At 41.4% G+C, this 16,099-nt stretch overlaps 1 protein-coding gene across 5 annotated transcripts in view; it reads right to left on the reverse strand.

Moving 5' to 3' along the window:
• si:ch211-1e14.1 (UPF0606 protein KIAA1549) overlaps positions 1-16,099 on the reverse strand; it is a 51,110-nt gene that overhangs the window by 21,255 nt on the left and 13,756 nt on the right. For all 5 annotated transcript variants that reach the window (XM_031282907.2, XM_036003164.1, XM_036003162.1 and 2 more), the window contains exons 3-9: positions 8,079-9,947; positions 7,774-7,862; positions 7,113-7,272; positions 6,868-6,998; positions 4,768-4,960; positions 4,542-4,601; positions 4,299-4,444 (exon numbers count right to left, since the gene is read on the reverse strand). In XM_031282907.2, the coding sequence (XP_031138767.1) occupies positions 4,299-4,444; positions 4,542-4,601; positions 4,768-4,960; positions 6,868-6,998; positions 7,113-7,272; positions 7,774-7,862; positions 8,079-9,947 (2,648 nt within the window). The remainder of the gene's footprint in view (positions 1-4,298; positions 4,445-4,541; positions 4,602-4,767; positions 4,961-6,867; positions 6,999-7,112; positions 7,273-7,773; positions 7,863-8,078; positions 9,948-16,099) is intronic.

Below are 16,099 nucleotides of genomic sequence, written 5' to 3' on the forward strand. Positions count from 1 at the left end.
ACGGTCCACCTCTCTTTTAAGGAGTTGGCAGACATCATGGCATCTTATGGCTTTTTCTAAGCATAAACATGTCCAGATGTAGGAAAAAGGCTGAAGGAAACTCAATACACTTCATTATTTATTTACATTGCTCAGGGACACAGTTTTGTGGTTTTTAGCCATCCTCTTGTTGAAGGTCTTTATATGTCTGTTAATGAACTTTTACCACGAGATGACTGTTCCTCTATTCTCTGTTTGCTTCTGACAGTGAGAGCGCACACACAGCAAGGTGCAGACTAGTATGAATTCAATTAAAGTTCAGCAAAATTAACATTGGATGGATTTGATATTTGTTGTCATAATCTAAATGTATATGTTTCCCCACTGCAACATGCGTGGCTACTAGACAGTGCTCGAGCAAAAGGAAAAAGTGTTTCCAAAAATGAATCCAGGGTCCATTGAAGATGAGGCACTGCACTCTCGATATTAAAAATGGAATGTCTAATGAAGGCCATAATGAGCAAAGCGTCCCAATTTCAATAATAAAGATGACTTTTTAATGGAGAGTGTGGTGCCTCATTTTCTATGGCACCCTGTAACATTAATCATTTTTGCAGTTTGTGTGACAGCAGAAACCAAAATTCAGGCACCAACTTTTTACTCAACTGCCACATGCTGTAAGCTCCTGATAAACCATTCCAAAGAAACTACATCTTTAAAGATTCTCCCTCTGATCTGTCACTTATTTTGAAAAAGCAGTGCTCATTTACATTACCTTAACTGTTCCATCATTGTTATTGCTATGTTTCCCTCCTGCCCTGACTTTTCCTAAACACCTATTCTGCACATTCCTTTATTGTCAAAATTATAGTCATGTTTAGAGGGGTTTTTGGTGTCTTTTTTTTTCACAAAACAAACCCCTTTTTTCACGAGGACCAGCGCAGATTACTGTTGGTACTTTCCTCCGCAACCAAATTGGGGGGGGGGCTTATTGTCATTCTTTCATTAGACAAAATGTGATATTTGTATGGATACCACTTAGTTTAGGCTACTTGCCAAAATAAAGTTTCACATATTTTAGGTTTTACGCTGCAGGTTATACGCTGCTTACAATTTAAAGCAGCATCTGATAGAACCAAACAGATGTATTAGTGAGAGTTGCTCACAGAAACCGCCGAGACTTTTTGTTGAATGTTGACTGAACTGAACCACACAGCGACTATTGACAAAATACTACAATTAAAATATGGTGCATTAAACTATCCAGCAATTTATTAGAGTTGAAAACCTCCACCTTGAAGTACATTGTGCTGAGTGATAATGCCTCTCTTTTTACTTTAACTAAACATTTGAAAGGAGAACTTGCACTGTGCAGGTGTTTTTTGTAATTTGTTTTTTTTATAAAACTCAACCTGTAACAACATGTTGCAGGTTCAATCAGTCGCAGTCCGGCTGTGGCTCATGGAGAAATTATGTAGCAGTCACACATCATGGTAGTTTTAGGCGATGTGGCCAGGGCGGTAAAAGCAGGGAACCCGGCTGAGCAACGCGTAGAGTGGTCTGAGAAATGTGCGCAACAAAACAATGTGCTGGAGAGCGCCCCAACCTGTGTTTACGAACCGCGACTCAATAAGTCGGCTGCTCATCTAGAGAGTCAGCATGTCCCCTATTTCATCATTTGCATGTAGGGTAGACAGCAATGAGTTTTTGGCGGATGACCAGTTTTTGGCAAGACACCTGAACTTTATAGATTGTACACCTCTTTAACTAATCATGATGCCTGCGTAGCTATACGTGTAATTTCTGCAGGGCCTTTTACGTGTTTCCATTATTCTGTTATAATTATGTACAAAAAAAGTCTGCATACACACACACACACACACACACACACACACACACACACACACACTCACTCACTATCAGCTTGCATTCTGTATCCCCATTAGAGTATTCATTGTTTAAAGTGCTCATATTATGCTTTTTGGCTTTTCCCCTTTCCTTTATTGTGTTATATATCTTTTTGTGCACGTTATAGGTTTACAAAGTGAAAAAGCCCAAAGTCCACCCCAAAGGGACTTACCATCTTCCAGAGAAAACACTGTTCACAAACTGCTCCAAACAGCTCTATTGTAGTCCAGCCTTTACTTCCGTGACGAACGTGCGTCACTTTGTAACACACGTTATAATGCTCGCCTAGCTGCTAGCATGGCACGCCGTCATACTCTGCAGCTGACTAGCTAGCAGTATTTACTGCGCATGTGCGACTCCCAACAAAGATGGAACAGAAGTGAGATGCCTCACTCTGTAGCTAAAACATAGAGCTCAACACACAGGGTGAAAAGAGGAGCTGCAGCAATGTGTAGTACAACAAAAATATGGTGTTTTCTGAAAATTAAACCACATAAACCTATTCTGGTACAACCTCTGAATACAATTATGAACCTGAAAATGAACACAATATGAGCACTGTTGCCTAATATGTCTGTCTGTGTGTGCAGTCTCCCTCTGGGTGCCCTGAGGCACAGCACAGTCTGCTGTCTGCATTACTGGAAAGAGTAAAGCGCAGGTCATGCCTGGGCTAACACAGAAAAGCGGCTGGGCAGGCTCTCTCATCCAGAGTCTAATCCAGTCCATGCATGGTTATTAGAGTGGAAAGACGGCAGCGTGAATGTGTGTGTTATTGCACGACCCCAATTCAACCTCCTCTTTTATCTGTCTAGGCAGACTCATAAGGTACTCTTGTACACCACCACACTGATTCTGTCAAGATTCTGTCTAGGGCATCTGTTTGAAATATGTGTCTATGTGTGTGTGTGTGTGTGTGTGTGTGTGTGCCATAGAGCAAGACAAATGATTCTTCTGAAGTTCAGACGCTGAGTATGAGTCATCTCATTCTCATTATAGCCAACAGACACTCAGAGATGAGTGTCTTTGAAATGTAAAAAAAACACAAACACATAACAAGGCTTCTATGTATATGTGTATACCACACATTCATATTTGTGACTGAGAAAAAAATCATTTTTTAAGGTAGAAAGGATGCCAAAGGCTAAAATTAGAGATCTAATCCTAGCACAGAGACAGATACTAAAGTTTCACCACCAATGTGGTCCTCCCTTCTCCTTAATTGCCCGGTAGGTTTTATGGAGACATCGATGCAGGAGGCAGAAAGGTCAGAAAGAGTGAGGCTGCCTGCTACTCAGCCAAGGATGACACTCTGACAGCCCCTGTGTTTAAAGACCACCATATGTGCTCAGACTTCATGAGGTCAGCTCAAATATGCATCTCTCGTCTACAATAACAAGTCTCTTTTATCTGAGTGTTTGGCTCTCCCCTCTCTGATTTCTGAATCTTTTACCCACCACTCTCTCTGTATCTCTCCCTCCATAATGTCTACCCTGTCAACAACACAGACACACTCTTAATCATCCCAACTGCAGGATGCAGACGGAGAAAGAGAAACTATTAATAATTGATCTGCTCTTAGCAGCTCGGTGGCTTCACAGAAGCCATCAAGTAATAGGACCGGAGAAATGAGGAAGAGGAGAAAGAACAAGGACTCATGAGGTTATGGTGTTTGAGTGGCTCACCGCTCGGCTGAATGGGATGATGTTGCCATGGAGACGGAGCCCTATCCTGTCCCCTTAGAGATGAGCTGAGCAGGTGCGGAGCAAACCCACAAAAGCTAGTGCCTGATTAGTAAAGCAGTAAGGCTTTCAGTGGTTACAAACACTGCAACGCTCACATAATAATGAGCCCTCAGTACTCAGGCAAGGTAGCAGAGAGAGCTTGCATCAGGGAATAATGCTATAAATGACACAAGGAAGGGAGCTTTTTCAAGATTTGGGGAGTAATCCATTAACAAACTTCCTGTTAAAGAGTTTTGAAGGTTTTGTTGTATAATGAACAAGAAATTAAACTAGTAGTTCTTTTGTAAATTTTCTAGAGAAAGCACACTACCATGTCTGTCTTAACAATACTTTAGTGTTGAGTTTTAAAATGTAGATTTATTTATTTTTTTAAAGTAAGAAAATCTGCCTGTAAGGTGACTTTTTTGACTTGCGTCTAATTAAGTTTGAGACATTTTAAAGAAGATAATAATGTCACTTGATTTAAGGCAACTAATTGCTATTTAGTTATATTTCATACGGGTGAAATTGTCTACCCCGGTTGCCTTTTCCCACTCAAAGAACTGACATGCAATTGCTCTACAGTACTTACATTTCTGGTAAGGCATGATGTATTTTGCACTGTGTATATTAACAGTGTGTATGCAGTTTGCAGTTGTGATTATAACCACTATACATAGAGTACAGTACCTGAATACTGCTGTTGCCTACAAGGGTGGCTCTCTTAACACGTCTGACTAATCCCGTTGCCTCCCCGAGTAACATGGCCACCCGGCGCTCCATGTTGGCTTGAAAGGTTCTCTCATTCACTTTCTGGTCCAGCACACCCAGGAGCACTATGTACACAGACAACCGAAAATTTTAGCTCAAAGGGTCTTAAATTTAAGTAACTGTAGCAGCTTTCCATCATGCCAAGAACTGAAACCACGATACCTGTTCTAACCCAGGAGAAGCGAAGCAACTGGCTGGTGTTCAACTCTGGGTAATGGAAAGCTGTTAGAAAAAGTACAAAATCATGTTTTAGCAGAGTAAGGTTTAACCAAAGTGCATTGTTGGTGATCAGAATCATCAGAACACATTAGGAAAGCACCACAGCTTTTACAGTAAAGGTGACACATGAAGAAGTGGAAATATAGAGAGACAACCCTGTGGTACTCACGCTCAGCAATCTGCAGTACAGGAAAGCCCATGTAATAGCTGAATTCCACCATGGTGAGCTTCATCAGAGCGTCGCTGACCTCTGACCCCATCAGATAACCCCTTGAACCTCGCACAGTGAACGTCACGTCCACCGGCTGCCTCACTAGCCGCTGTTCCTGATATTTAGGAGCCGCCATGGTGATGTTTACAATCTAAAACACAATTAAGACAGAGATGTACTGTTCAGCAGACAGACCATTACACAACAGAATGTACAAAAGAATATTCCATTCTGCTGTTGATGTAGTTTCTGGGAAAGCTTATTTATCGTAAAAAGTTCCTAATCTGAAAATCACTGGCTTCAGTGACTGAAAAGTGGAACACAAGATTTGCTAATTGTCCATAAAAACATAAATAAATAAAAGCTTAAATCAATCCTTACATTTATTCCAACTAAAAGACAATAATACAGGCATCAGTGTAATAGGATTACACAAAACTTGACTGAAGCCAATTTACCACATAGCCAAAAAAGCTCTTTATTAACAAACAGTAAGCTTCTTTAATACTCGACAACTAGAGCATGAACTCATTCATATAAAAGTATCCAAGTGAAGTATCCTGGGGTCTTGTTCATCAGTGATGGTAAGAAGGAGAATGAGGTGAAAAGGAGGATTGGTGTGTACAGTCATAGTAAAGAAAGACCTGAGTTTGAAGGTGTCTGAACTAGGTGTGTGAGAAAAAATCAATCGTTCAAAAACGCAATATCGATTTAAAAAAAAATGTTTTAATTATTTTTTTTTTTTTTTTGTTTACGTGCAAAAATATTCATGTAAGACAGTGGTTCACGTTTATGTTGTGTTTAAACCCCCATACCGCTAGATGGCTATGCTGAGATGCACCACTAGTGTCCTCGCCTAACAGTGCCTAGCAGTGCCTAGCAGTGCCTGACTTTTTACTAGAAGCTAACAATGTAACTAGGGCTGAACTTTGGCCTACTTGAGCATATAAAAATTAGCTCACTAAGAACCTGTGAACCACAATCCCAAACTGGCAGTTTGATTTTCTGTGTACTGAATTGTTTACCTAAAGTAAACGTCTTTGACTTTTATGCACCATGCATCATGTCTTTTTTTTAAATATTAGTTTTTCTAAAATTATACTTAAAAAAAATCCCAATATATCGCCTTACGTACAGTATCGAAATATATTGCAATATATTGAATCGTGACCCATGTATCGTGATACGTATCGTATCGCCAGATTCTTGCCAATACACAGCCCTACTCTGAACCATTGCTTTGGTCCTAACATTTGTGTAGTTCCCGGAAGACTGAGATTGTGGATTCAGCTGGTGAGAAAAGAGTTTCCTTTGCAGGGTGCCTGTGCTCACACGGTGCTCGGACATCCAAAAGAAGCTTATAGTAGAATAGACTTTACTTTGTGTTGGAAGGAGCCAACTGAGGTGTACTGGGCATCTTATCCAGATGAGATCCAACAGTAAAAACTGTAGAATATGGATGCGGAGAGTGGTGTCTGGGCTACTATGCTTCCCATGCAGATAACGCCACCCAGACCTAATAAATTATGGAAATTTTTTGGATGGATGGATTAAGCATGAATCTAATTTAGTCAAACCAACATAGTCATTTAGGCTTTACACGAACAGTGATCTTAATCAACTAGCTCTCTCTGACTCCCCAGACAACCACTTCCACCACCTTTCATTTACTGAAATCAAAAGCCTCAACAATTGTGAACATAACGGCTCCTGCTTGCAAAGCAATATAGCCCAATCAAAATCAGCCTATGCTGCAGCAATCACAGTCATCTACTGGTGAAGTAGTCTGGAGTCAGCTCAGTCAGAAAATAAATACCAAATCTTGCACAAATAGTGCAAAAATCCAAGTTTTCATTTTCTTTGTATGACAAAAAAAACCCAAACCTTTTCCTTTTTCAGACAGACAGATAATGTTTAGTAAAGCTACAGCTTCCACTGGAATCGTCACTGGATCATTCAACATTGAGGTGTGAAACCACAATGAAATGCATCCTAATGAAAACATCACATCTGAAATGCAGAGCTCCAGATGCTTCCTTGCCTTGTGGTCACACTTACATGCACCGTGAAGTTGGTTGAGTCCTTGGAGCGCCGACGCACTTCTGCAAAGGCCATGGTCAAACCTTTCTCAATGCTCTCACTGAAGTTACAGAAGCGCACATCTATGTGACTGGGAACAAACTGCAGCACTGCACGGAGTGAAGACAAGTTTTACAGTTTTAGATCAAGTTTAAAAACTAGTGAAGATTAGCCCAAACAATTTAAATGTTGACCACAAGACAGCTTGTTGAAAGGTCCTTTACCTGTGTGGACTTGATATTTACTGTCAGGTGTTGTCCAGTTGGGAGACACAGACAGGAAGCGGCGCCCAGACCTTCGCAGAGCATTGATGACAGATATGGCTGTGTACACAACTGGACCAGACATCACCCGAAAAACAAACTTTGGTGGGGGGTCCACAACCTTCACAGACAAAGCAGGAATATATGACATAGACAAACCACCTAGACCTGAGTCATTCATTCACAGTTTAATGACTTGTGTTAAAAAAAACAGCTGATGTTTTCGAGAGGTCATCGTGGTCTTGTGGATCTTGATGTGACTACTCCTGTGGTTTGTTTATCAAAGAACCACTGATGAAATACTCAGGAAGTGGTCTGGCCTTCATGGTTTATCTGCACCACTGTAATGTACACACACACAAACTCAACCAAATACAGTACACACACGCACACACACATGCACACGCAAACACACACACACACACACACACACACACACACACACACACACACACACACACACACACACACACACACACACACACACACACACACACACAGTATATGAGGGCCATTACACAACAGTCCAACCAGGACCTATTTTGCAAATGACGGTTAACATCTCGCATGGTATTACCTTAAAATTAATAGAATAGCTTAACCCCTGTTGAGATTAATGTACCTGCAGCTCCACAGACTTGTTGAATTCCCCTTTCAGTATGTCTCTCACTTGAGATTTGGCATATCCAACAGTGGCACCGGAAGGAAAACCTTCAGAAGAAGGCATAAGCATGGTATTATGACTTATTCCATATATATATATATATATATATATATATATATATATATATATATATAATTCCTATTATAGTTCTCATATATGTACATTTCAAATTCAAATTTTCAATTACAATTTGCCAACATGTCATACACCATAAATGGGGATTACATAAAACAATGTTTGTAATTTTTTAACGTCAAACTTACCAACTTTTACTAAATAAGCACGCCTGTTAAGGTTGCAGAGGTACTGCCTTGGTGTTGGTGCTACAGTTGTGGTCTTTTCACTGGCAGTAGAGTTGATTCTGACACTAGTTGAGGCTTCAGTGGTGGCAGTAGTTGTAGTTGTAGCTTGATAAGAAGTAGTTGTGGCAGCTGTAGTTGTGGGTACAGCAGAGACTGTATTAGCTGCTTCACTGCTAGTTGGGATCAAGGTCATTGTGGCTGGGATGTCAACTCCATCTTCAGTCACCCCCTGATCACCCATTACGGCCGGAGGGCCCAGAGTGACATTAGTTATGGGTTCAGTGGAAACTGAAGTGATATTGAGGGTTTGTTCAGTTGTAAAAGTAGAGTCTCGGGGAGTTAATTCTGTCGTACCAGCCGTGGTGTTGGCAGCGGGTTCAGTGGCAACGGGGGAGAAGGCTATGGTTGCAGTTAAGACAGGAGTGCTGTGTATGGTACTTGATGGGAATGACTCAACAAACCAATGGACATCTGTCAGAGAGGAGGAAGACATTACATCATCTGGCAGCGAAGGTGTGGCACTGGGTAGCATAGCTTCTGTTAATACAGTGCTGTCCAGGGCAACAGTTAGAGTATGTGTAGACCAATGTGGGGTGGACACCTGACCACTCCAGATAGAAGAAGAGGGATCAAAGAAGTGGGTTGGGACTATTGAAGGATCCAGAAAAGGCTCAGAGGCATTGACCAGCCGAGGACTCTCCTCTGTGGTTACCACTGGGGTTGATTCATCTTGGGGCTCAAACCCTGAAATATCACTGGAGGACTCATCCTCAGTCAATTTGGTTGTGGGTGTGATGTCTGTAGAACTGATGGACACTACGGTAACGTTCCCTCTGTGTTCGGCTCCAGTGTCTGAACTGTTGTTCTCCTTGGTCAACTGAGTGTTGTAATACTCCAGGCTGTTCATGTCAGGTAGGAGAACATCTGTCGGTTGAATCGTGAAAGTGTCGGGCCAATCTATGTCTGATGCGTCGGGTAAATCGCTGTTAGCTGTGGTACTAGGGTCCAGTGTATAGTGAATTGTAGAGGACGAAGAGAAAGGCTGAATGGATTTAAGTGGAACAATGGTGCTGTACGCTGTCGTGAGGCTGGCAGATGGTGAGATGTGAAGAGGATTCAAGGACGAAGGGAATATGCCAACTCTGGAGGGGAAAGATGTGTCATAGCTTTCTGTATAGTCCTCCAGATCGTACGAGTCAGAGGGCACCTTGGTGACCAGAGAGTAGTCCTCTCCATCTGGATTTAAAAATGACATTGTCTCCAAGTAGTCCCCAGACCCCAAGTCAAATTCCATGGTGTTGGTGGGGTAGAAGTCCTCTGGGGAGACCTCAGTGGGTTCAGATGAAGGGGATGTAGGGTGGGGGGCGATGAAAGGCACATTGTAGCCAGGGGCTAGAATTGTATCTGGGTTGGGTAGCATGTTTATGTCACGTGCTGGTCTGTTCTCCTCCAAGGGGGCACTGCTGGGGCTCAGCTGGTTCACATCCAGGATTTTACTATAAGATTGATCTGCCATAGGGCCGGTGAAAGCCAGTTTAGGGGGCTCAAGAGGCTGAGCAGGAAGTGTGGTCATGATTGCCACCGTTTGCTCTGATGCACCATCCTGCTGCCTGTTGAAAGTTTCTTTCGGCTCAGAATTAAGACCTAGCTGAGGTGTTGTTGATGTCCTAACGTCATGGGTTGGTTTATAAATGGATGGCAGGGCACCAGGTAAGTCAGGGCTCTTAAAGGCAGTATAATGTGAGGCTGGTAAGGCTGATGGTTTGAATCCTGTTGAACTTGGAACATGAAATCCAATGGGGTGGTGTGTGGAGTCCAACAGAGACTCATCTGCAAACGAGAATGCTTCAGTTTAGTATTGAATGAAATAAAGATTCATGACTGACTTCAAACAAGGTCAATTACAGGGATGAGGGTTAGACTGATTACAATTCTACTTCTATTAACTGTTATAATTCACACATTCAATCTGATTTCTTTTAATCACCAATGTGGGGACCAAAACTTGATTATTACTGAAAGTAAGTTTAAATATATCTTTTCGCCACATTATCTGGATGTAAATGTTAAAAGAAAAAAAAATGCTTTACCATCCATGACAACCTGTCAATCTGTTACATGATATCCGCCTTAAGATTCAATCAACTATAATGTCATCACTTTTAGCAAAAATGCTGTGGCCAAATTGTTCAACAGAAAAGCAGGATGATGAGACTAAACATGACTGCACGGCAGACAGACAGGCACCCTACTGTAAGCTATGTGGTATAACTGGACATGAACAACAATGGCGTTACATCAATGGGATAGCTTTAGTTTGAAAAAACTGAGTTAAGCTCCCCGGGCCTTGAATGACCAAAATGAACATCGAGCTGTGAGGAAATAACAAAACATATTGAAGTTGCTCACAAGGACGTTTCATAGGATTAGCATTCATCGTGAACCGAGTTGTTCTAACACTGGTCGCTTCTGGGTCACAGAGTGATACATAGACTGTAGTACAGTAAGACGCTTCATTGAATCTGTAGGAGGAAATTGTGGTGGGTTTAGGGTGTTATGTTGTTAAATAAACACTATTGATACAAAATGGAATTTGAGATCTACGATCTATGAATAGTGAGGTTGATTTACCAGAAAACACTAGTTATTAAGCCAACTCATTTTACCATACATCACAGTACCTGCAACTGTAAAAAGTTGACAACTGACCTCTTCACTTTGTGCTTGTTGAAAAAATTAGGCCTCTAGTCACTAGTCTAACTAATGTCCCATTTGCTAAAGTGGCTACAAAGTGGAACCATTAATCCTGAGGAAAATGTCAATAAGATGAGGGAGTAAAGAAATATGCATAGGCTGATACACAGACACGATAATAAAGACCATGCAAGGCTAAAATGTGGAATCATAATAAAAGCTGATTTCTCACTTCCGGTTTTGAACTAATGTGCTGACATGCATGCTCTGACCATATGTTCAGAAAACAAATGAGTGGTCGTTTTGGCTCAGCACCTCGATGACTTGAGCTGTTTAACGATACACTCTAGGGAAAACATCTCCTATCCTTTTTTTTTTTGTAGAAATGTGGCTTATTTCAGACTTAATTTGACTGCCAATGGCCTTTCTCTCCATGTTGCATAACACAGTGTATCATAAATGATTTAATTTGGGCCTTGATTACACTACATGGGTCTAACATAGGCCTATTCGAGAAAGGCTACATGAGCTGAAGAGAAAGGAAAAGAATAGTTCTTAAATAATTAATGGTTATAAACTTTTTAACAGTTCTATGTGGCTGAATTAGTTTGCCTCTTTTACATGCTTAAATGTGTTTCATTCAATAATATTCAAAGCCCAATCTGAGGTTTTATGGTTCTGCCGAAAGAAACCTTTACCTTACATCAAAAGAGATGCTATCTAATGTTTCTTGGGGTTAAAGATAATCAAAAGGAACCATAATGTGTGAGATAGATAGGATTTACAAGCATAAACAGACCACATCAAAGCGAAAACACACAATCATTCTATAAATAAGCTCAACGCAGACTCGCATGTCTTGAATTTGTCCTTGAAAGTAAGTCTTAAACAGAGCAAGATTTTAAATGTGCCATTATTGCCAGGAGCAAGCCACCAAGAGCCTCTACAGAGTGACTCAGCAGCAGCTGGTAATGTTATTACTCTTTGTAGTGTAAGATGCTCTGCAGACTCATACGCACTTGAAAATAGCCAAAGAATCAGCTGAGGGAGAAGACTATTTTTAACACTGGGAGGACAGAACAGATCACTTATAAAAAAGCATCAACAAAAAGGAATATTCTTCTGGAGCATCAGCTTCAATTTACTGCATCGCTTCATACAACAAGACCGCCCCTGGCACGGCCAAGAAGAAAACTCCCAACTTAATTATAACCTACGCTGGTACCTTAATTGAGTCAGCATGCTATTCTAACAGAGCCCATTAGAAAAGGAAAAGCCAAGACTTTCTTCTCTGAAGACTAGTCTGTGCTGCACATTCTCCAAACTGCCACACACACTCCCTTGTCTGCTGTGCCAAGCGTTTGAACCCCCAGGGATGTATCGCACAGCTGGGCAGATGCACACATGCATGCACACACTTTTAGCTTACTTTGAGCAGACCGAGTAATGTTCTTAACCATTAATAGGAGGATCTAAGTTGCCTGTTCTATACAGGCTATTTTTTTGGATGGCCTGATTTCTTGGCTTTATGAGGCGTTTATGCATAATCAGAAGAACAAAGCATGGAAAGAAGAAGCCAAAGCATTTGGTGTGCTGTGCTTTGTCAAATCTTCTACAGCTGATTGTGAAAAAAAGACGACGTATAAACTGGAATCATAATCTCAACTGTGTCAGTCCAAGCACAGTATGGAACAATTGGTGAGTGGTCAACGTGAATGTGCCTGTGGTTCTCTGTTCTCCGAAACATACATACATACACTGCTCAACTTTGCACTTGACTTTCCATTTGGCTGTAAATAAACATACATTTCAAGTGCGACAGACATATAAAAGAACAGAAAAGGACTACACAGACAAGCTCGGTAGGAGACCATGTTGTTAAAAGAACATGCCGATGTTTGAGGTCATACTGTGGTACATGACCCCAAAATGTCAGCTCATCTCAGCACACGCTTACAGTGGACAGACTATTTCATTTATAGTCACATTTAGGACAATTAAATATGCATGAATGGATGACTAAACATCTATTAAGATAAAGACTATTATTGGCAGGCGATTGATGATAATACTGATAATTGTACTGATGATGACGATTGTGAGAATGATGACGATGGTAGTTTAGGAGCTACACAGACAGACAGAAAATACAAAGTAGAACCAAAAATCAATGCTCTCTTTCACAATGAAGCACAGTGTTTAGAATCAATGCTGTAGTTCAAAATATCACCAGAGTAATTGATTAAAATGGATGATTTCAAAAGAAATAAAAACAGAAACCTATAAAATAAAATGAAATCCCAAACAGTGCTTAGCCAAAGCTGAATTGTGATTGTAGAAATACCACGCTGGTTAATGTTAATAATTAAGAAGGCATGGTCTTAATGCTTGAAGGCTAATCTTAGGCTGTGTTTAGACGGAAACGATCTGAAGAGAAAACGCAAAAGTGGCGTTGCGTTCTCACTTTTTCTTCCGCGTTTAGACGAGCATTTTGGGGGGTAAATCTGCGTGCATAGGGTGACGCAAAAGTGTGTGAAATTCGATGTAGTATGCACGCCAGGCGGCTAGGTGGTAGTGTGAAGCACTGCCACACAACACCACCAAGTCCGCGCGCCTGCGTAGAACCTTCCTTCTACTTCTCTCCCTAGTAGCGCGAAGCGAACAACAAAAGCTGACAATTTTGTCTGGACAGACGAGGAGGTGGAGTTATTGCTCCAAACAATGCACACACACACACACACACACACACGGCACACGGCACACACACACACACACACACACACACGGCACACGGCACACACACACACACACACACACGCGTGGCACACACACGACACACACACGGCACACGGCACACACACGCACAGTGCGTTTTTACCCTTTAGATGGGAATGCAACGGTGGAGCATTTTTAAGATTTCCACTCACTCCACAAAATGCCATCGCCGACTAAACGAAAAAGCACATCTGATAAAATATTTCCTACGTTTTCACCCGCAAGCGTATTGTGTAAACAGGGCCTTAGGTAATGACAGTCAAAGCTCAGCACGACAGACAGCCGCCAGGCACAGAGCAAGTGAGACCAGACTGATATTGTGGCTGACATTACAGTAAGCAGAAATTGACAAAGGCGTTCAAGACTAAGCAGCGCTGCCACCTGTCTCCCGAAACATGAGTGTGTCACACTCGGCTGGCCGCTCATTGTTGGGCCTGTCTGTGAGACTTGGCAATTAGACCCTTGCAGAGGGACACCTTTAAATATCAGGTCCCGAGAGCATACATGTTAAGTGCCCGGCTCACATAAATGACATTGTTCCTGAACAGTTTTTCTTCTCTCTTCCTAGTCTCACTCCCCCAGTCAGTCAACTTTTCTTTTTTCAGGAATACATCAATCATTCAATCAATCATCAAAATATATCCTAGTTACAGAAACAGGGTCAGGCTGTTACTGCATTAGCAATGATAGAAAGTGAGAAACTTTAAAATAAGGTGTCTCGTCCTCTATGTAACTTTTTAATGTTTCTGAAACTGTGTAATTTTTCATCTGATCATCATAAATGACCTATAACAGCCAACGAGACTAACAGTGAAAAGAACGCTATTTTATATAGTTTTAATTAATGCCTTTTTCCTGCGAAGTCACAAAATGATTCAGGACAGGTAGACCGGCTTAATGACCGTATAAATAGGCTATATTTGGGTCATTTTCAAAACTTTCCCCTAATGGGATTCTTCGGGGCTTTTTTTTCCTTACTCAGGACATATTGAGGATACAAAATAAGTTGAATTTGCTTCTGTTGCAATTTGTCCTACCTTTTTTCATAAAATTACTGGACTAGCTCTAGAGTAACACATTCTGACGGGTCACAGATTTTGGTGTAACACCGAAAAAAGCCTGTGTTAGTGTATCCAGCCAGGTAAAGGGTAGCAGGAGATTTCTTTATATAGGCTAGGCAGCCTAATTGTATTCTAATTTCATTTTAGAAGTTATCTGTTGCTTGCTCTTGGGGGAACTATTGGAATTGTTGGGGCTTTGTAAACTATAGAGTGTGGTCTAGACCTACCTACAGACCTTTCTGTAAAGTGTCTCGAGATAACTCTTGTTATGATTTGATACTATAAATAAAATTGAATTGAATTGAAAATCAGTTGTAGTTACGGCAGATACTGGGGCAGGGCCATCAAAGAAAAAAGTAAATGAAACGAAGAAAAACTAACTAAAAGCCAAAAGGGAAAGTGACAGACGACAGGCGCCAGAGTCAATCTGTGTCAGGTTTTTAACAGACGGAGACAATTACGGGATTTTAAATGATTCAAACCCGACCCCGAACTGGTCCTCAGGTATGTAGCTATTTTATTCATAAAATAACTGTACAATGTGAGATGTGGTTGTACATCAGTAGCCGACATTAAATTACGCCCCCCTTCCATTTAGCGTCGGCTTTTATTTATTTTCAGTCCGTGTTTGTGTTGGCCGACTCTTTTCTTTTCCCTTGTCCCCCTGTAAAGCGTTCTTAGCTTTCATGAAATGCGCTGTAAGTTATGTAAGTTATTATATCGTTCGTTGCTACAACAAACTCTTAATGCTTTGGCTCGTGACACAGTGACAGGGATAAAATTACCCGGTTTATCTCACGAGACATCCAAAGTAGGCTAAGTTACCGTATGCAACACTTGAAATGTGACGATGCATCTGTAACGTATTCTCCTATTGTAAATGAATGATTTTCTGTCTGAGCAAAACATTCATCGCAACGATATGACCTCCCGGTAAGCGATATTACGTATCCCACTATGGCCACGCCAAGACCCGCCCTTCAATAGCATTTATTGGCCAGGCGTCCATGCTTACGCAAGGTAACCTTTTATGGGTGGTGATGGCGCAGTGGATATGACACATGCCTTTGGTGTGGGAGACCGGGGTTCGATTCCCACTGCGATACATCAACCAATGTGTCCCTGAGCAAGACACTTAACCCATAGTTGCTCCAGAGGCGTGCAACCTCTGACATATATATAGCAATTGTAAGTCACTTTGGATAAAAGCGTCAGCTAAATGACATGTAATGTAATGTAACGTAACCCCATTTGTTCAGGTCCTATCCCCTGACAAATTGGTTATCCTAACCTTAACCACTCGAGGTCAAATGCCTAACCACAACCAATCGAGCTGCTTCGTAGGGCGAGTCTTGGCGTGGCCATTGTGGGATTCGTAATTTCGCTCCTGGTAACGCTAACTCGGTAATACAGTGGGCAATACAGCATCATAAAGAAAAGAGCTTTACGACA

The sequence above is a fragment of the Sander lucioperca genome, chromosome 7 (genome assembly GCF_008315115.2).
Source record: "Sander lucioperca isolate FBNREF2018 chromosome 7, SLUC_FBN_1.2, whole genome shotgun sequence".
NCBI lineage: Eukaryota > Metazoa > Chordata > Actinopteri > Perciformes > Percidae > Sander > Sander lucioperca.